General features: G+C 39.0%; 1 protein-coding gene across 2 annotated transcripts in view; it reads right to left on the bottom strand.

The window, feature by feature from the left end:
* Positions 1-22,809, bottom strand: part of HNF4A (hepatocyte nuclear factor 4 alpha) — a 104,110-nt gene that overhangs the window by 58,880 nt on the left and 22,421 nt on the right. The window contains exon 1 of one of the 2 annotated variants that reach the window (XM_070744697.1): positions 12,781-12,823. The exons of the other annotated variant lie outside the window; for it this stretch is intronic. Within the exon in view, the coding sequence (XP_070600798.1) occupies positions 12,781-12,814 (34 nt within the window). The 5' untranslated portion in view covers positions 12,815-12,823. Of the gene's footprint in view, positions 1-12,780; positions 12,824-22,809 lie in introns of those variants that run through there. 2 annotated transcript variants of the gene reach the window in all.

Below are 22,809 nucleotides of genomic sequence, written 5' to 3'. Positions count from 1 at the left end.
TTGCACTGGAAGACTTTTTAGGCCTCTCCAAAAATTCAAGGAAAATGACCTTTAGTGAAAAAGGGCTCAGGAAGGATACCTACAGAGGAAAGAAGCTCGTGGGATTCCCATGGCTTTCATAAAACTGCAAAGTAAATAGGAAGCCAATAAGCAAAACCTTTCCTTTCTCTTTAAATTGCCAACAAATCAAAACTGCTTCACTTAGCCCCATAAATGTCATTTGTACTATGCAGCTGTTTAAGACAAAGCTGCAAAGCTCCCAAGACTGCTCATTCCTTTTTAATAGTAGTACAACCTGCCATCCGGCATCTCCTTGCTGCAGCTTTTCCTAATCTGGGTGTCTTCCAGCTGTCTGGATCATCTCTTATTATTGAGTATCAGGAGAAGTAAGATAATTCTGATCCCCCAAATGCATACATCTGGAGAGCATCCAGATTGGAGGAAATTAGGCTCCCTTAATGTAAGGATTTTTGTGCTAAAGGAACATTAGCGCTAGAGCTTGTGGGGCATACTTGACTTAAATGTAAATTTGCAAAAAATAAAAAGTTGTAATAACTCACACAGCCATTTGCAATGGATAAAAAGATGTCTGTAAAATAAAACTGGTTAATTTATTCTTTTATCAACCATCACCTCCCATCCCATGTTTGATCATCATATCAAGTCCTCGGAGAGGGGAAGCATACAAATCTAAATAATAATAATAATAATAATAATAATAATAATAATAATAATAAATCAAACAAACAAACAAAAACAAACAAACTTACTAATAGCACAACCGATGATTACTCTGGGAACCGGCATAATGATTAATATATAAGGACTCCTGTTCTTTAGAAGAACCATGGCTTTTGGAGATTTTTTTTTTTTAAATTATCCTGCTTTCTTTACAGAGCTGATTAAACCATAGCTTTTTCCATTTGTAAGTTTCCTATGTTTTCCCCATCATATCTTGCTTTTATTTATCAAAGAAAATCCATACAAACTAAAAAAACTACCCAAAGATCTGAAACTGTTTTACCTTAGCTTATTAATATCTGGAGGCATTAAAATACAAACCATTTTGGCCAAAATTATGATTTAATGATTGTTACTATCTTGAAATTTCATTCCAACTATGGAAATGTGATATTCTTCACGGTTTGAAATGGATAGGTTTCTGCATGATAAGACAGCAAGGATAATAAAAAAACTATTCCATAGTTATTAACAAATTTTACTTACTTAGATTTGTAGAAAACGAAACTTGAAGGGTTTTTTTGCAAAACAAGTCAATTATAAAATTGGGTCAATTAAGAAGGGCAACTGCTGATAGTCAAAGCTTTTTCTGGATACATTGAGAAATAGCTAAAGATTGAATCTAATTTTGGGTATAGAGAAGAACAAGCAAAACAATTTCACCAGGACCAAACAAGGATGAAATAGCTTGACAAATGAGTAGCCATTGCTCTCTGATTTAACATTAATCCTTTGTGCTATTTGCTATTTACCATTTTGTTATCAGAAAGATCTGCTTGCAGACTTTAAAGAAAAACTTTGCTTTTATATATCAGGGCCCTCATATTCCCATTCATTCAAGAAAATAAATGTTTTAGCAATTTCTCTCCTCTCCATAAATATGTAGTTTGTTGGGGGGTGTTCTAAGCTATTATTCTCCAGATGTGTTGGATTTCAATTTCTATCATTTCCAGAATTAGAATGCTGCTAATTAGAAAAGAGACAGTCTATGGCAGGGATCTCCAACTTTGTAAACTTTAAGAATCCTGGGAGTGGAAGTCCTTTAGGCTTAAAGTTGCCAAGATTGGAGACCCCTGGTCAGTGAAGGGCTACCAAAATTTTTACTACCACATCTTTCAGTGCAAATTGGGTGCTCTGGGGCAGTGTTCCCTCTAATATTTTGGGGGGCTGGGCGGAAAAGTATAGTGTCTGAGCGGCAGTCCCTTCGGGACTGGGCGGCACAGAAATAATAAACAAACAAACAAACAAACAAACAAACAAACAAATAAAAAACCCACCCTGTTTTGCCTCAGAGAATTTCAAAATAAAATACTATACTGTGTGTCTATAACAGTGAGCTCATAATAGGGCAACTCTATCAATATCAAAATGCCACTTAAATAGTTGAGCTAGTTTCAAACTAGATTTTGATTTTCTTTCTCTCTTCCTTACTCCCATTCTTTTTCTTTCTCTTTTCCTTCCTCTCTTTTTTCTATCTGTTTCTCTCTCTTCCTCTCTTCCTCTCTCTCTCCTTCCCTCTCACTCTTTCCCTCTCGGCTTCTGGGCAGGTTTGAAAAACTCTGAGTTGATGATGATTTTTAAGTGAGCGATTGCTACCCCTGCCCCGGTCTATTGTATCTGAAATGTAACAAGTTTATTTATTTTTGATTTGATTTGATTTGATTTGATTTGATTTGATTTGATTTGATTTGATTTGATTTGAATGCCACCCCTCTCTGTAGACTCGTTGCTAAGGATTGAAGGCTATCTTGAATTAACAGCCTCCAGGAATCTCGAAACATTGCCAATTATTTTTCCATTTATCACATGGATATATCCAGTGATGGGCTACTAACCGAAATGCTAAATTGGGCTCACCACCATGGCTCGTAAATGCTTTCGGGGCCAGCACAATTTTGCTTCTGCACCTGTGGAAGTAACAAAATTGCACATGCAGCCACAGGTGCGCCTGTGTTTTGTCGAGGTTTTTTTTGCTTCTGTAAATGCCGAAACACAGCCGCACCTGCGGCTCCATGCATGGTTTTTCTACCTCCACAGGTGCAGAAGCAAAATTGCGCTGGTCGCGCAAGCACTCATGACTCATGAGCCGTGGCGGCGAGCCCAATTTAGCATTCTGGCTAGTAGCCCACTGGATGTATCACATGTGTGCTTTTAAATATATAACTAAATTGTAATCACAATATCTATTTTAAGGCTTTAATTAAATGAAAATGAAATAAAACGAACTTTCCATTTTGTCTCGAATTTGCCCACAGTTTTGGGAAGCACAGTTACAGTATTGGTATATCAAAAGCCAAAAGCAGTCTTTGATGCAGGAAAAGATGTATATCTCTCTACTGGCAAATATATGATAGAAAGATGAATTTATCAAGAATGATTTCCAAATGTTCTATACCAGGGGTGTCAAACCAGATGCATCATGCGCAGGCCATGCCTATCCCAGCTCCGCAAAGGGAAAATATGTCACTCATGTTCTACACAATTCTATTATCTTCTTATTTTGACTTTTTTCTTTTTCTTTTATTATTGCATTGTTGTATTATTTTGTTCTGTTTTGCATCTCATGCCTTTTTTAAATGCTTCCACTGAATTGTAAGCCATCTAGAATTGCTTTCTATTTTATTTATTTATTATTTGATTTCTATGCCACCTCCCTCTGAAGACTTTTGAGAGTTAGAAATCAAAATCAATTTGAACCAAGGACTTCTTAATTCTTAAATAAGCGTCTTAAGATCTCTTCATCAGTCTCAGCTGAAAAGTTGCTTGTACTATCCCAAAGTGCTGTGCAGTGATTCAGTCTTCCCCTTTGTAAGGAATTTTCCTTGGAAATGAAAATTCCTTACAAAACTCCTTGGATTGTTATAAATGACATCTGCACATTTTCTAAAAGATGTTTAAAAGAAATGTTCTTGATTTCACATTTACAACACCTTCCTGGCACTAATTTTAGTTTCCATGCAATTATTAAAGCAGTAGCATCTTTTTGAAGTTTTACCTAGAAGCTGAAAAAAGAGATGTGGCTGCTTTAATGAGTAACAAGAAGACTATGTACTTGGGTAAGGGGAGATTATGATTTGCCAAAATATTTTTTGAGCTGCATAAAGCACTATTTTAAAAGTCCTTGATTAAGGGAGGGAGATTGCCAATCAAAGCATTGTCTTGAAATTTCTTTTAACCACCAAATTACAAAAACCAGATATTATATTATGTATAGACAGCTTCCCAAAATGAGAAGTATATGCAGACAGAATACAGGAGAGGAGATGAGACACTTTTAGTTCTACATTCTTATAATGAATCCACTTTCCCCAAATTTCATTGTTTTTTTTCCATTGCTTATTATTTTCATTTTAATATTTGGATTTTCTTGCAAAAAAAATGGAAGAATAGAACTATGCACTTTTTGAAAATGTTTTGTAAGAAATTCTTCCAACTTCATATGTCTGCGAGTCTGCGGAGAGGGGCGGCATACAAATCCAATAAATTATTATTATTATTATATAAGCATAACATATTTTTGCTATTAACTTTAATGAGTGGATTAATTCAGATTGGGACATCTTTTTTCAGGCTAAAATAATGGGTAGTATGCAGGTGCTTTCCTTACACTAATGGGAAATCCTAAATATTTTTTTCAAAGCTTTAAAAAATATTTAAAACCAACATTAAGACCTGTACTTTAAAACCAAATGAGAAAAATTCTTCAGACAAATTACTTTAAAAAAAATAGCTTATGCTTTTTCAGGTGCAAGAATGTGAGGCCCAGTAAAATAGCTTTTAGTGAAGATAGGAATTTAGAAAACAGAGCACAGATTTCATAGGTTTAACAAATTCTCTCCCCAACCCCCTTTTGTCATATGACTGGTCACCGGGGTTTCACATAGTTGTTTGCTCCAGCACTTATTTCCTGACTACTATCTTATTGATCTAGCCTTGGGTGTCTAGACCAGTTATTTCAAGAAGGTCCCTGTTTATTCCAAGATATGTGATACTGGGAGAAAATGAAATGGATGCAGGACTCATCTCCTTCCCTGCAGAAATTATAGTGACCAACTGCTCTGTAAGGAAGAACAAGAAAGCCATTAACGCTATGGATGGAACCCAGTAGAGACCTTCAAATTGAATTGCTTATTTGTACCCAGACAATCATTAAGTATTAAGTCTGCAGGGAGGGGGTTAATAACTGAGGCGAGATGTGGAGTAAGCCATAAGAATCCTTTATTAAGGATGACAGGAAAACAACAGTATAACACTACCCAGAACAGTTAAAGTAACAAAGCCTGCCGGTCTGACATCTCTTTTATAACCAGCTGTCAGACGTGGCCAATAGGGAGCTAGGAATCTCCCACTCTGAAGCGAGCTCCTATTTTGGCCAATCAGGATCATTGATTGGGTTCTGCAGTGTCCTGAGAAGACGTAGCACCCTTCCCCTCCTGGCTGACAGCCAATGTGGCTCTCTCCCCCCACCTCCGAAATTTTAAATCGCCCTCTACGAACCCCTGGGCCTGGTTGGAGAGGTCAGTTGGGTGGTTGGGAATGTAAAGGGGGTGCATGCAGTCGAGATGAGTGCGGAGGTAGCATCCCATCAGGGCTTCGGCTGGGCTGCGTTTTGTTGTCATGCAAGGGGTGGAGTGCTGCGCCAGGAGATCATGTGACATCCTGTCCTTCCAATTGGCTGAGTCTGACATGTTTTGCCCAGCTGTTGCTAGTTGGGTGCCATGGCGCCGCCAGAGCCTGGTGAATGCCATAGGAATCCAGGAACGACTGGAATCAGGTAGAAGTAAACTGTCTGAGATCAAAATGTCAGGCAGGCAATGGGTAGCAAATGTTTTCATCAGGATGCAAATGAGCAACTTAGCTGGTGGAGGTCATGAATTCAAGTTTCCACCCACCCTGAATAAGCATCAACTAGCACCAAGAACTGGTGGCCATGGTAGGGTCCTGCAAAATCAATGTGGAGATCTTCCAAGGAAATGGGTGGGGCTGTTCTGAATGCCTGCCAGGGTTGGCACTGTGATACTCATTACTGGTCCATGCCAGGCCACCACACATAACTCCTTCCCAGGGCCTTCATCTTTATGGGTGGAGAGCTCCAACTGGCGAGTTTTGTAGGGCACAAAAGGTGGAGCAAGGCTACTCTGGGGCCACCCCCGTCTCACCCAGTCTAAGACCTGTCTAAGGATAGGATCTTTTGCAGACTGTTCAGATAGGAGAGGTCAAGTCCTCAATGAGGAGGACCTCTGGATGGATACAGGCAGTGGGCAGCGGCTAAGCCATCAGCATTGGACAGGGACCTACCAGGCCTGTAAACTAAAGTATATTAATAAGCAGTCAAGAATTCTGCCCTCCTGGACATGTGAGGTACTATGGAGATACTGTGGAGTCTGGCGATCCCCGTCCAACAGCCCAAGAAGGGGCTTGTGATCGATGAAGAGGTGAAAGGGGTGCCCATACAGGTAGTCATGGAATTTTTTTGACAGAGGCCACTAAGGCTAGGGTTTCCTTGTCTGTCTGTCTGTAATTCTTCTCAGTAGATGAGAAGGTTCTTGAGAAATAGGCAATGGGTGCTTCAGAGTCATTATGTAGTTTGTAGCACTGAAGACTGCCCCAATGTCATAAGGAGATGCATCTACAGCCAGGGAGAGAGGTAACTCGTGGCTATACTGGATTAGGATGGCATTAAACATGAGGAAGCATTTAACATCTGCAAAAGCAGCCTGAGCCTCTGGAGTAAGCCATAAGAATCCTTTATTAAGGATGACAGGAAAACAACAGTATAACACTACCACTGCTCCACTGCTGCACACCAGTTGTTCCAAAAGCGAGTCATCTAGATTTGGGAACTCACATTCCAGGGTTGCATTGCACAAAGAGGCCATGTATTGGTTTATAGGCTCCCCGTTACTCAGATTCATTGCCTGAAAGCAAAGCAGCATCGGGGAATAGTGGTTGCTCACTCAATTCTGGACCATCTGAACTTTCCAAGTGGCCTTCACGACCAACTCCATGTAGACTGTGTAATCCAAACAAAAGGTATCTGAGGTATATACCATGTATATATGGCCATGAAAGAAAATCATATCTGATCCAGAAAAGGACATAAATGGTTCTTGATATGTATTTATGGGAAAACATTCTTGGCTGCAAATCTCAGGAAGATGTACAGGTCTAGGGGAGCCTTCATATTATTTAAAAATTCCACTTGGGAAAGTACAACCACATGAAGAATTAAAGTCATAAAGGACCAAGAGAACCACTGATGTTGCATTTTAGGACTTTTTCTTAAAGTAGCTACAAAAACATTTCAAACTGAACCCAATTTTAGGCCTCTTTAACTATCGTGGCTTTCAGTAGAGCTTGCAATTTTAGGACAAAAAAAATGCTGTTCAGAAGGAAGATCTTTATTTTTTTTAGTATTGATCTTTAGCAATAATTAATAATTAATTAAACAAATGCTAAAGTTAAAGCCCCCCCGCCAAATTTTGAAACATATAACAGGCTGTTTGGTCAATAAGATTAGATAAGAAGGACTGAGTGCTTAAATTCAGATTTTACTTTTTATCCATGCCAGATTCCAAAACAAAGTGCGGGTAAATGAGTGAAAGAATTTGTGGAGTGGAGGAAAAAGGACTTTGGGGTTTTCTAAAATGAATAGATATGATTGGGTTATGTTAGAAAATTTTAAGAGCACTGAAAGGGTAGCAAGAAGCCTCAGGAGAAAAAATATCACACAGATAGTTCTGTAATATTCAATGTCAGTTACAGAGAATGTATAATTTTTTTTATGTTTGTAAGTGCAGTTTCCAAATTTCTAAATCGCTGAGCATGGTAGTTGGGACGATAGCAAGTTTATATCAACAGTATTTAGATGGTTGCAAGATTGTCTAATGTTGGAAAATAGCTTATTTCCCATTCAAATCTGACAAGAACAGAGATGGACACATTACTTACTGTTATAAGAAAGTACAATTTAGGATTTACTGAAATTGCTTGCCCTGTTCTAAAGTAAACTGGTGTTTGTTTGTTTAAACTTTAATATAGATAAATAAGAGATATAATGTACTGTATTTATATACTGTCCTTCTAATGCGCAAACATGTTTTATTAATTTTATTTTTTAATTTAGGTCTATAGTTTAGGGTTTAGAATCAACTGTTTAGATTAAGATCTTTTCACTTTCACTCAGATAAGGAGCAGCTATCAAAACAACTTGCAATAAACCCAGGTCATTCAAAATAGCTAGGTATAACTTTAATGAAATACCCCCTAAACAAAATAATATTTCTTTTTCCTGTTGTTTGATTTTCCTAGCAAGAGTCTTAAGCTAATAGCCTGCTCTGCCATAAAATAATTAAATTATGCTAAAGCCATAAAACACACAATTTAAGTTAACTGAGTATTTCAACAAACTGTACAATGGGTGGTGGCATGTTGAAGCCACGAACCTTTATAAATCAATCATCAACTGATAAACAATACAATGATTAACTTTCAGAACTGGTGTCCCCAAAGCTGGTTTCATGGAAATATGCTGAGGGTGGATAATATTGGGTAATTTAATTAAGGTGGAGAAATACCTAGTAAGGCATGAACGTGTATTTAAAGAGAAGAACAGTATTAGTGAAGAGAAGAAGTATTTTTGAAAAAAGGGAAGCAGCAAAAAAGATCCAAAAATTCATTTAAATCTTCCCTGGTATTTCAATTCAATTCAATTCAATTTATTAGATTTGTATGCCACCCCTCTCCAAAGACTCGGGGTGGCTCACAACAATAATAAAAACAGCATAATAATGGAACAAATCTAATAATAAAATTATATTAAACCCCCCCAACAATTTAAAAACCATACCACACATACATACCAAACATAAAATATAAGAAAGCCTGGGGGAGATGTCTTAATTCCCCCATGCCTGGCGATATAGGTGGGTCTTGAGTAACTTGCGAAAGACAAGGAGGGTGGGGGCCATAGTTCCTTCTAAGCTGAGCAGTGAGCAATCGCTCACTTAAAAATCATCATCAACTCAGAGTTTTCCAAACCTGCCCAGAAGCCGAGAGGGAAAGAGTGAGAGGGAAGGAGAGAGAGAGGAAGAGAGAGAAACAGATAGAAAAAAAGAGAGGAAGGAAAAGAAAAAGAAAAAGAATGGGAGTAAGGAAGAGAGAAAGAAAATCAAAATCTAGTTTGAAACTAGCTCAACTATTTAAGTGGCATTTTGATATTGATAGAGTTGCCCTATTATGAGCTCACTGTTATAGACACACAGTACAGTATTTTATTTTGAAATTCTCTGAGGCAAAACAGGGTGGGTTTTTTATTTGTTTGTTTGTTTGTTTGTTTATTTATTTATTTATTTATTTGTTTATTTATTTATTTATTTATTTATTTATTTGTTTGTTTGTTTGTTTGTTTGTTTATTTATTTATTTATTTACTTGTTTGTTTGTTTGTTTATTTGTTTATTTATTTATTTATTATTTCTGTGCCGCCCAGTCCCAAAGGGACTGCCGCTCAGACACTATACTTTTCCGCCCACCCCCCAAAAAAATTAGAGGGAACACTGGTGGGGGCCGTTCTAATCTCCAGGGGGAGTTGATTCCAGAGAGCCGGGGCCGCCACAGAGAAGGCTCTTCCCCTGGGGCCCGCCAAATGACATTGTTTGGTCGACGGGACCTGGAGAAGGTCAACTCTGTTGGACCTTATCGGCCCCCACAGAGAAGGCTCTTCCCCTAGGTCCTGCTAACCGACATTGTCTGGTTGATGGGAGCCTGAGGAGGCCAACTCTGTGGGACCTGACCGGATGCTGGGATTCGTGCGGCATTCACACATGCACAATAGTACACACCCACGCTCTTTTGGAACCCAAGGAAAAAAAGGTTTGCCATCACTGTCCTATGATATTGTGCCACAAAGGATTTTGGTTTTGCCAGGTTCACGGATTCTCAAAAAATGATGTTTTTTTATGGACTGCTCGCAATTGTACATTGTATGTGCATTGCACATAAAGGTGGAGGCATAGAGAAAATGTCTTTTTTAGCAAATACAATCCTCAACTTACAACCATTTATTTAGCAATCATTCAAAGTTATAACAGCACTGGAAAAAGTGACTTACAATCGGTCTTCACACTTTTTACCATTGCAGGAGCCTAATGAAATGTCTGTAAGAAAATAACCAAGCTCAGATGGCACCAAGGACCCTTCATTTCAACCCCCAGTTACAAATATTCTCCTTTACTGGTACTATATCCTGTGATTCTTCAAAATGTCCAAATGTTAAAGTGCTAGCCTAGAAACCAGGGGATTGTAAGTTCTAGTTCTGCCTTAAGCATGAAAGCTGATGGTGTAACTGAGTCAGTCACTCTTTCTCAGTCGAATCCACCTCACAAGGTTGTTGTGGATAAAATGGAAGAAACGGAAGGAGTATATTATGCACGTTTGCTATCTTGATTTACTTACAGAATAATCCATCCATCCATATTTTCTCACAAATCCCAGCGACCGATAAGGTCCCACAGAGTTGGCCTTTTCCGGGTCCCGTCGACTAAACAATGTCGTCTGGTGGGACCCAGGGGAAGAGCCTTCTCTGTGGCGGCCCCAGCCCTCTGTAATCAACTCCACTCTGAGATTAGAACTGCCCCCACCCTCCTTGTCTTTTGTAAATTACTCAAGACCCATCTATACCACCAGGCATGGGGGTGTTGAGACACCTTTCCCCCAGGCTTTTTTATATTTATGTTTGGATATGTATGTGTCATTTGCTTTTTAAATATGATAGGGTTTTTATGTGCTTTTTAATATTAGATTTGTTTTCGCTAGAATATTGTTTTTATTGTTGTTGTGAGCCGCCCCGAGTCTTCGAAGAGGGGCGGCATACAAATCTAATAAATTGAATTGAATTGAATTGAATATTTCTAATCTTTCCCCCAACTAACCTCAGATTGTGACCTCTTGTTCTTGTGTTCACTTTCCTATTAAAACACTTCTCTCCTGAACCTTATTTAACCCTTTAAATATCTGTCTGTCTGTCTGTCTGTCTGTCTGTCTGTCTGTCTGTCTGTCTGTCTGTCTGTCTATCTATCTATCTATCTATCTATCTATCTATCTATCTATCTATCTATCTATCATATTTATATACCGCCCACTCCAAAAGGACTCAGGGGGGCTAACAGCAATAAAGGTGGGATTATATATATATATATATATATATATATATATATATATATATATATATATATAAATAAAATCTAACAATGAATCCAATCTTTCTTATCGACAGAAATTGATAATGAATTATTGTGAAGTATCATTTCCTTCATAAAGACTGTGAGAACAGAGCAATGGCCTATTCATTACGGCACATTTCTTCCACTTTATTATTAACAAAACTAGCAAATCATCTCAAATCAAGTATCACTAAGTGATTTGGATTTGGATAACGGGGTGGGAAGAGTAATAGGTTTTAATATCACTTTCCAAAATTATAGATATCTATTATATAAATGACATGTACAAGTAGTATTTGACTTACGACCACAATTGAACTCAAAATTTATATTGTTAAGTGAGAATTTGTTAAGTGAGTTTAGCCACATTTTATGACATTTCTTGCCATAGTTCTTAAGTGAATCTGGCTTCTCCATCGAGTTTGTTTGTCAGAAGTTTGCAAAAAGTGATCAAATGACCGTCGGATGCTACAACGGTCATAAGTGTGAACCAGTTGCTAAGCATCTGAATTTTGATCACATGATCATGGGGATGCTGCAAAAGTCGTAACTGAAACACTGTCATAAGTCACTTTTTTCAGTGCCTTTCTAACTTTGAACAGTCACTAAATGAACTGTTGTAATTTGAGGACTACCTGCATTTGCCCCACAATGCTAATAGACAGATCCAAAACAGCTGTCATAGAAATACACTCTTAAGAGGACATATATGATTGTAATCACATAAGAGTTTGGTTCTTGTCAAAAGTTTTTTTAAAAAAATTAAAAAAGCCTTGTAGATGTTCCTTTTTGAGCATTTAGACTTTTTATTAAAATTATATTTTAGATCAGTGTTTCTCAGCCTTCATACTTTAAGATGGGTGGACTTCAACTCCCAGAATTCCTGGAAATGGCTGACTGGGATTTCTGGGAGTTGAAGTCCATCCATGTTAAGAAACATTGTCTTATATTATTTACTTTAATGCACTGTTTTATTTATTTTTTTGTCAAACATGTACAAGATAGCAGGTATAGATATAAGCTAAGGAAGTAGATAAATGGGGGCAGTAAAGGAGGGACGGTAGGTACGCTGGTGCGCTTATGTTCACTCCCTTTATGGACCTCTTAGGAACGAGGTGAGGTCCACGGTAGACAGTTTTAGGTTGAAGCTGTGAGGGCTTGAGCTACTCTGAGCTATTTGGGGAATGAATGGGGTAGAGAGGTTCTGCAGGATAGAGTTAAAAGATGAAGAGTTGCTTCTCCACATTTCCAGGAACCTCCAATGTTTGGAAGAATCTGAAGGTCAAGCAAGAGATTATTGTGATATATTGGCTTCTCAGAGAATGTTTGCTCAGAAATTAGCAGACAATAAACTAGCACTGCAAAACTTCCTGCTAATCAAATTGAAAAAACCCCATAATGCTTATCCTCACAAAAGTGGTGCTATGCTTTACTCCTCTTCAAAGAAATTAAAGCAATTAATTTATTTCAAACCAACTGTCCTTTCTTTAAGAGTAAGGGAATTTGGGGACATCCCTCAACCCTTTAGCTGAAACTGTCCATATTCCCTTAGAAAGCACTTCCTGCTTTTCTCTCAAACACACAAGTGCACTTTTGATACTATGTGTAAGTGTTGCTTAGTAGTGAAACGTAGATGTTAACCAATAAAGGGTTTTATTTTCACAGTTCAGATCTAGGAAGATTTTATTAATATCCCACTCAACTTCAGTCAAGTCACATTTCATTGATTTACTTGGAAACTTCAAGAAAAGTTTGAATACAGCATTTTCCTTCCCAAAAGAAACTGAATGAACAAATTTAATCCTATTGCCCAGTACCTGGTGTTTCCTGAAGCAAATCATAGCCATTCATGTTCCAGATGGACCTGCGGATTCCCCAGAAGAAGAAGAAAGGACTAGAGAGACGTCATGGATAGAAAGAGGCTTCGGTATAGCCAGCACCTCAAGGAGTCTGAGCAGGGAGCCATATTTGCTCTGACTAAGCAACACAAAGTCAGCTGAAGTGTAGCTGGAGGGGTGGCGGTGGTGGAGGGATAAACTAATCCCTTAATGCCAGTCACAATGCGATTTGATTGGAAGTAGGAGTTCATTCAGTAAAGTTGCAGGCTGTATAAGGAGTTCTGCTGAATCAGATTTCACCAAAACCTGGTCTGGTTTCATAAGGCAGGACTCTGGCTGCATTTGAAAGACCTGTCCGATCCTTGCCCAAACCAATAGTTCTTTGTGTATCCATTTTTTAAATTTTGTAAATGCTTCAAATATGAGAGTTAATTGGAGGAGAGACAAAGCTAATGGAAGCATCAACGAAAATAGAATTGTTTGTATTTCATTGCCCTCTACTTGCTTTCCCCCTATTGCTCTGCAAGATGGAGCCAAGGGCATTAACACAGGAAGGAAAGAACTATGGATTTTGTAAGATCAAAAGTAAACTACTTGATGGCTACTACATGCACTCTGAGCACTTAATTGCTGAGATGCTGTTTGGATCTTAGCCTTTGAGTTAACTTTTGAGTTCAACTTGGCAGGGAGCTAGTAAAAGTTAGCTTTGCCACTAGGTGGCTATCCAGGATAGTGAATAACAAAGCACAACCAGGAATTTCAAGAGGACATTATAAATCGGAGATCCATCCATCTCACTTCTGCTCTTTCTAGTCATTTCTGGAGCTAAAACATCTTTGAGTTCCAGTTTGGAGCTAAAACATCTTTGAGTTCCAATTTGGAGCTAAAACATCTTTGAGTTCCAATTTGGAGCTAAAACATCTTTGAGTTCCAATTTGAAGCTCTTTGCTAAGCCACTTTTTCCAGCCAACTCAAAAAGGAGGACAAAATAGAAGGGCTCACTTTTGCACCTCTTTGCTTATGTAGGTGAAGAAGGTAACGGGTCCTAAGACGGGCTACAAGAATGGTGGAAGGTTTTAAGCATAAAACGTATCAGGAAAGACTTAATGAACTCAATCTGTAGAGTCTGGAGGACAGAAGGAAAAGAGGGGACATGATCGAAACATTTAAATATGTTAAAGGGTTAAATAAGGTTCAGGAGGGAAGTGTTTTTAATAGGAAAGTGAACACAAGAACAAGGGGACACAATCTGAAGTTAGTTGGGGGAAAGATCAAAAGCAACATGAGAAAATATTATTTCACAGAAAGAGTAGTAGATCCTTGGAACAAACTTCCAGCAGACGTGGTTGGTAAATCCACAGTAACTGAATTTAAACATGCCTGGGATAAACATATATCCATTGTAAGATAAAATACAGGAAATAGTATAAGGGCAGACTAGATGGACCATGAGGTCTTTTTCTGCCGTCAGTCTTCTATGTTTCTATGTAACTTGCCATTTCCATTTTATACAAAGCGACAGGCTAGAATGGGCCGGAAATGTTGGAATTTAACTCCCGGTGCACTTGGCTTTTGTATCTATAAAAGTGTTGACCGGGGGGGGGGGTGTACAATTATAGAGGCTAGCAGAATAATTGCTGTTTTATCTCCTTTCTTTGCTTAAAGCAGTACAATGGTACCTCTACTTAAGAACGCCTCTACTTAAGAACTTTTCTAGATTCAGCTCAACAATTTTTTGCCTCTTCTTAAGAACCATTTTCTATTTAAGAACCCGAGGTCGGAAAATTTTCCCAGGAAATTTGAGAGTGACATGTAGGCCCGGCCAGTTTCCTGCTATTCCCCCTTTAATCCCGGCCATCTCGGACTTTCCTGGGCTACCAGAGGAGCCTTTTTGTGGCGCTTAAGGAGGCTTTGGCAGTCCAGAGTGAACAAAGCATTTTCCTTTCTCTGGGCGCTTGGAGAGGGAATAAACCTCTGTCAGTGCCCAGAGAAAAGAAATGCTCCCTTTGCTCTGGCAGCCAAGGAGTCACCACAGTGAAGGAAAGGCGCCAGCTACAAAGCAAGAAAGCAAGCAAGTTGAGAGAGTAACCCTTCAGCATGGGAAGGAAGAGGCAGCAGGTAGCAGCAGCAGCAGCCAGTGTATGGGAGGCAGCCTCGCACTGGATGTATTGGAGGCACTTGGGTTTTTTTAAGCCTTAAAGTTTTGGATTTTTTTGATTCCCCTCACCTCATCTTCTTCCTTCGGCAGAAACTCTCCTCCTCCTCTTCTTCTTCCTCCTCCTCCTCCCACCCAAATTATGAGTTTTTATTTCTTTCCTAACAGGTTTGCACACATTATTTGCTTTTACATTGATTCCTATGAGAAAAATTGCTTCTTCTTAAGAACATTTCTACTTAAGAACCTGGTCACGGAATGAATTAAGTTTTTAAGTAGAGGTACCACTGTATATCTCAACTTCAGACATGAGGATCTTCAATCCCAGAATTCTCAAGGGTCATCCTTTGCATGTTTCTATCTAATATGTCTCTGGTTACATCAACAGGCTTCCCCAGGTCTTTCATTACTTACAGGTAATCCTCAATTTACAGAATTTGCATTGTGAAGCAAACTGTGTATTAAGTGAGTTTTCCATGTTTGTTAAGTGAGCCCCTTCACTTGATAAATAAATTGCACAAACATTAAGTGACTCCAACTTCCCCCATTGACGATGTTTGTTGCAAGTCGACTCGGAAGATTGCAAATGATGATGGTGTGATTCTGAGACGCTGTAAGCATCATAAATGTATGCTGGTCACCCAGTATCCAATTTTGGTTTGTGCCGAACTTTGCAGTGTTCGGCATGTTGAACCCAAACCTGAACATTTTTAAAAGTTCGGGTAAAGTTCGGGTTCGGGTTCGGCCGAACACAGCGAAACGCTGCCGCCCGGGAGGAGAGTGGGGAATCCTATTGTGGGATTTCCCACCTCCTTTGGGGGCTTTGATGTCACAGAAGCTACTTCCTGGCCAGCTGAAACGGGGAGGAAGAAGTCTCTGTGATGTCAAAGCCCTGGAATCCCTTCATGGGATTTCCCACCTCCTTTTGCTTGCAGCACCGCTGAGGATTCCTTTTCTAAAAATGTAAAAATGTAAAAATGAAAGGAAAAGGACGCCGCAGCAGCTTGCTGCAATCAAAGGTTCGGGTTCAGGTTCGGGTTCGGGTTTGGCGAATTCACCCAAACCTCACGGCAAAGTTCGGGTGAGTTTGCCAAACCCGAACTTCATTGGGTTCCCTCAACACTAGTCATAGGTCACTTTTTTTAGTGCTGTTGTAACTTTGAACAGTCACTAAATGAATAGTTGTAGGTCAAACTCACGGTGTCAGTAACCAGGGGTGGATTCCCATTACTGCCGCTACTGATGTGTTGCCTTTGGTCTCTTGAGAGGGTGCACATCCAGCATGTTTTTGCTTCTGCGCATGCACAGGAAGCAAAATCTCATGAGGGGGGTGCACATGAGATTTCAGCGGGGGGTTTTTGCTTCCATGCATGCGCAGAAGCTAAAAATTGCCAAAATCTCATGCGCATGCATGTCCCTGCACAAGATTTTGCTTCCTGTGTATGCACAGAAGCAAAAACATGCTGGGCTGTGTGCATGCACATGCCAGAGACCCAAATCTGCGTATGCAGTGCAGCGATTGCTACCAGTGCGCCGTCTTTTACTGTACCTGTAGCAACCCACTGCTGTACATAATGTATTGTGATTTTCCCCCCTCATTTACCAAACCAGGTGGGGGCGTGGGCAGCGTGTGATGCATCCGTCCCACGGGTGGTGAATTTGACACCCCTGGATTAGAACTACCAGTATTGCCTCTCTCAGTTCAGTTTATTTTATTTTATTTTATTTTTGTTTGTTTGTTTGTTTGTTTGTTTGTTTGTTTGTTTGCTTGCTTGCTTGCTTGCTTGCTTGCTTGCTTGCTTGCTTGCTTGCTTGCTTGCTTGCTTGCTTGCTTGCTTGCTTGCTTGCTTGCTTATTTATTTATTTATTTATTTATTTATTTATTTATTTATTTATTTATTTATTTATTTATTTATTTATTTATTTATTTATTTATTTATTTATTTATTTATTTATTTATTTATTTATTTATTTATTTATTTATTTATTTATTTATTTATTTATTTATTTATTTATTTATTTATTTATTTATTAGATTTGTATGCCGCCCCTCTCCATAGACTCGGGGCGGCTAACAACAGCAAAAAGACAATATGAACAAATCTAATATTAAAAGTAATGTAAAAAACCCCAATTTAAGAAACCAATCATACATACAGACATACCATGCATAAATTTTATAAACCTAGGGGGAAGGGAAAGTCTCAATTCCCCCATGCCTGACGATAGAGGTGGGTTTTAAGGAGCTTACGAAAAGCAAGGAGGGTGGGGGCAACTCTGATATCTGGGGGGAGTTGGTTCCAGAGGGTCGGGGCCGCCACAGAGGAGGCTCTTCCCCTGGGTCCTGCCAAATGACATTGTTTAGTCGACGGGACCCGGAGAAGGTCAACTCTGTGGGAACTAACTGGTCGCTGGGATTCATGCGGCAGAAGACGATCCTGAAGATATTCTGGTCCGATGCCATGAAGGGCTTTATAGGTCATAACCAACATTTTGAATTGTGACCGGAAACCGATCGGCAACCAATGCAGACTGCGGAGTGTTGGTGTGACATGGGCATATTTAGGAAGGCTCATGATAGCTCTTGCAGCTGCATTCCACACGATCTGAAGTTTCCGAACACTTTTCAAAGGTAGCCCCATGTAGAGAGCGTTACAGTAGTCGGGCCTCGAGGTGTTGAGGGCATGAGTGACTGTGAGCAGTGACTCCCGGTCCAGATAGGGCCGCAACTGGTGCACCAGGCGAACCTGGGCAAACATCCCCTATTTTCTTTTCTGATTCCAGCTTCTACCATTCACTTCTCTGATTTTTCTCCCTAATGAAGAGGGACTTCACAGGCTCTTTGTTACATAACATTTCCCCCTTGAGGCCTCCTTTCTATGTACTATGTCTGCTAGCCAACAGAAAACAGATAGGCAGCCTAGAATACGTCTTCCCCCACCACCACCACCACCAAAGGTTCAGTGCAATGACGATTATATTGGCTTGCAATGCAATAATTTCTGATAAAGTTAATCCTGATATTCTTACATCCAGAGAACGTTTATCTGCAGTCATTGTGTGTCTGCTAACATCTGAAAACACAAAAGCTATAGGCATGTTGTGATCTTTCTAATCTAGGGTTAGCTGATCTAGACATGAAACAAATTCTGATGGTCAGTAGCATTAAAATCCAGTTTTCTTGTCAAAAAAATATCAGGTTTTAAATATAACATCTCTTTTAAATATTTCTTTTTAAGAACATGACAAGATAAAGTTTGTTCGGAGGTCTATATTTGACTCAAGGACAATTTCCTCATCCAGAAAGTTCCATGAAAGAAAGAGCACTTTTAAAATCAGGGAACAAATCTCACAACACATTTTCCTAAAAGCAGAAGAACTCAATGTTTCCTTGAGTCAATATAGGAGAACATTTCATATAAAAAGAAACTCCCTTTTACTGCTGGGATCAACGGAGAAGAATTCAATATGATTATGGCCAATTTAAGAAATATATTATTACAATAGAACTAATTTTATTTTCAATGTGTCAGCATTCTGAGTAATGCACCCATTGAAAGCAGAACTCCAAGGCAGGTAGATTCCTCTAAAAACATTTTATTGAATACAGTAGTCCCTCACCTATCGCTGGTGTTACATTCCAGACCTGGCCGCGAGAGGTGAAATCCGCGATGGGGAATTTCTCCTCCTTCCCAGCTCTTTCTACAACCCCAAGCACACCACCGCTGCCACCAACCACTAAGCGCGCCTCCAAAGACTGCCTTCTCGGCACTGGCGATGCGGGTTGAACGAGGGGATGGGCCTCCGCCGGAGCTCAGTCCCCGCCCCGCTCATCATTCGCCCAGCCGCGGGCTGGTTGACTTGTCCTGCCCTTCCAAACTTCTAAGCGCCGTATCTGTGCCAATGCTGACTTCAAAACCCGCGATGAAGTGAAGCCGTAGTGGGTGAAGCGCGATATAGCGAGGGACTACTGTACATCATAGCGGCACAGCTGGTGAAAACTGACTCTGAAATTTCCCACTGTTTTCACCTAATTAAAAGAATAAAACTCTGGCCCTCCCCAGTGTCACCAGTCATATGGTCCTTGAGGCAACACAAGATGGCTTGCTTCAGAGTTGACACAATGGTTCTGCAATTGATCCCCAATGACCTCTGAAAGAGCCACAGTTGGCCATTTTTCCAGAAGACTCTAAGAATGGTGACTCTCATGGAATGGAATAGAAAATGGAGTGGAATGAAGTGTAGAGTGTAGAGTGAAGAGTAGGGTAGAGTAGAGTAGAGTAGAGGAGAGGGGAGGGGAGGGGAGGGGAGGAGAGGAGAGGAGAGTCCATTTAAAGTCCATCCCCAGAATGATTTGTCAGTTGCACATCCTGGTTCAGGGACTGGGCTAATATAAGCCAGCCAGGCAGTGGTGAAATCCAATTTCTTTTTACTACTGGTTCTGTGGGCGTGGCTTTGTGGGTGTGGCTTTGTAGGCGTGGCAGGGAAAGATACTTCAAAATCTCCATTCCCTCTCCACTCCCGGAGGAAGGATATTGCAAAATTTCCATTCCCACCCCACTCTGGGGCCAGCCAGAGGTGGTATTTACTGCTTCTCCTTAAAGTTTCCACTACCGGTTCTCCAGACCCTGTCAGAACCTACTGGATTTCACCTCTGTAGCCAAGTAGACATAACTTAACCGAGAGCAGTTTTCCCTCCCTGTTTTCAGAGTTTCCCTCAACTCATTGCAACCACACTGTATATTGCATCGTTGTTCTGTTTCACAATCTGAAATATGGTTTTGCAAAAGGAAGTTTAATACAGTGAATGTACTTCCTTTTTTTAGATGACATATTGTAATGTTGACAGGAGATAAGACAGTTCCTTCACTGGTAGAAATATTTTATTGAGTTACCTGAAGGAGTGTCACCTAAAATTAAACACTTTGTTGAAGATATCTCATGTAATAGAAGTACCACTGCACACATCCATTGTTTTTTTCTTTTGTAATTGTGAAACTGTTACACAGAGATGGGATGTCTACAGGGAACTTCCTTTATACTTCTTTCCCACCAATTGTTTAAAATAAATAAATAAAAAGCAAACTGGCTGTGGAATTATTCTTTTTGAGAATAACGGCTTTAGGTAGGCTGCATTGATGCTAAATTTATAAATATATTCAAAACCACGGGAAAAAAGCTAGATACTGTACTATTAAGTGAATATCAATATCGTGAGGAACTAGACTAGGAAGCATCCAACTGCTTTACCTTCTAGTAAAAACAGAACATAGAAGAAAAGAGTGACATCACATTAGTCATTTAATAACTGAGGAAACTTAAAAATAACTTTTAAAAAAGCCTGGGTTGGTCTAATGTCCTCTTCTCAGAGTGCCCAAATATGCCATTGAAAAGTTTTCAACAAAGGCCTTTGTAATAGCATTGTTCTTGTTCATGTATCCAAACAACAAGTACCAAGAGATATACAGGCATGAAATTGACACTAGAATACATAGATTCTCCATCACTGAACTGTTTATTTTCCATCAATTTCACTAAAACATGTTACAAACTGACTTGAAAGCCTTTATAGTAACTTGTGGAAGAGAACCTCATAAATGCACTGTGTACAATACTCAACGTACAACCACAATTGACCTACAAATTCCTGTTGCTAAATTTGTTAAGTGAATTTTGCCCCATTTTATGACCTTTCTTGCCACAGTTGTTAAGTAAATTAAAGTTGTTAATTTAGCAGCAGTAGCAATAGTAGCAATAGTACTAATAACTAAAGGTAAAAGGAAGAAGAAACCTCTATGGTTTAGCAATGATATAAGGGCTATAGTCAATGAAAAAAAGTCTGCCTATAGGAGATTTAAAGAGTCTGGAAGTATAGCTGACAGAGAGGTATATAAAATGAGACAGAAGGAGGCGAAACAGATAATATATGCTGCTAAAGCCTCAGAGGAAGAAAATGCCAAATCTGTGAAGAAGGGGGATAAAACCTTTTTCAGATATATTAGTGATAGGAAGAAGAAAAACTGCAGCATCACGAAGCTTAGTACTGGAGATAATACATACATACATACATACATACATACATACATACATACATACATACATTGATGGGAATAAAGAGGTCGCTGACCACTTGAATAGCTACTTCTGTTCAGTTTTCTCAGAAGGCAGCTTACAATATAATAGGAACACAAGGAACACAAATTCTATTTCTTGAACTCCCCCCACCCATTGTGTTTCATGGGACAATTTAGTTAGAACACTATTAAAAAGAGGAAAACATGCTAGAACCTTTCCTGTTTGTCAGCGACCAACTGATCAAATCATAGATGTACAGCTATTCCTCCCCTTACAAACATCCAGTTATTGACTCTTCCTAGTTACGCCAGCATTGAAAAAAGTGACTTGAACCATTCCTCGCACTGACACAAAAATGGAAAGATATACCAATTCGCACAATTGGAAGAAGGGTTAGAGATACTGATGTCACTATTTTGATCAAAGAGAATAATGCATCTAATCTTATTATAATCTCGAAATCACTTCTAAATTCGGTACTTGAGATACAAAAACAATAAAACTTTGGCTTTGGAATATACTTTTGTTTTTGTTATAAAACTGGGTAGGATATACTGAGTTTGCAAAGCAAAAAGTTGAGATTATAACATTACAGTGTTCCCTCGATTTTTGCGGGGGATGCGTTCCGAGACTGCCCGCGAAAGTCGAATTTCCACGAAGTAGAGATGCGGAAGTAAATACACCATTTTTGGCTATGGACAGTATCACAAGCCTTGCCTTAACACTTTAAACCCCTAAATTACCATTTCCCATTCCCTTAACAACCATTTACTCACCCTTATTACTGGTACTCACCATTGAATAAGACACTTAGTGATCCTGATATTTATAAACATAATTATTTATTAACAATAATTATTTTGTTTGTTATTTATTTGCAAAAATTATTAGTTTGGCGATGACGTATGACGTCATCAGGCGGGAAAAACCATGGTATAGAAAAAAACCCGCAAAGTATTTTTTTTATTAATATTTTTTAAAAAACCGTGGTATAGGCGATTCGCGAAGTTCGAACCCGCGAAAATCGAGGGAACACTGTACTATGGTTCATTCTACTGAGCTTAAAAGTGTCAGAAGTTAATGCTTCCCCCCCCATTTTTCCCTTTTATCCAACATTTCTCTTTCCCTTTCCCCCATTTTCCAACTATTCACGTTTTCATTTGTGTTTTATACTCTAATGAATTTAATAAAAATTATATTATAAAAAAGAACTGTTAAAGTGGATTGGATCAACTTTCATATGTTAAGAACATTATCAGGATAAAAAGGGTGACTAGATTCAGCTGCTGAAGAAGGGGGGGAAAGCTTTATTTTTTTGCATGGCAAATTTTCCCAATTCTTTTTAAACTGTCAGATCTCGTTTCATGTATCATTTATTCATTGTATTTTTCAAAAGTGTAAATGATCAGCTATGCCATTGGGAAAAGCTCAGGTTTGATTTGAACTGATTCTGGTTAAAACATTTCAAATTCAAGTTCTGCCGGGATGCGTGTTAAAAAGGCAAGAGAGAATGAAGGAAACCGCACCAATGTCAACAGAGAGTTTTCCCAAATGAGGCCAAATATAATAAGTGAACTGTAGTGCTCTAACTTCCCTAAATGTTGACACTGTCATTGTCAGTAACAAGAAAGACTGCCGCTTGCAGAGGTTAACCTTAAAATCACAGCATTAATCCCACAATCAACAGTTAAATGCCCTTATTATTTTAATACTATTATTAAAAATAGTAATATTTTGGTCTTTTTAATTACAAATACCAACTGAATTTGTGATTTGTT

This window comes from Erythrolamprus reginae, chromosome 3, assembly GCF_031021105.1.
Source record: "Erythrolamprus reginae isolate rEryReg1 chromosome 3, rEryReg1.hap1, whole genome shotgun sequence".
In the NCBI taxonomy this organism is placed as follows: Eukaryota; Metazoa; Chordata; class Lepidosauria; order Squamata; family Dipsadidae; genus Erythrolamprus; species Erythrolamprus reginae.
The sequence above is the reverse complement of the archived record's forward strand: the minus strand, read 5'-3'. Positions and strand labels throughout refer to the sequence as shown.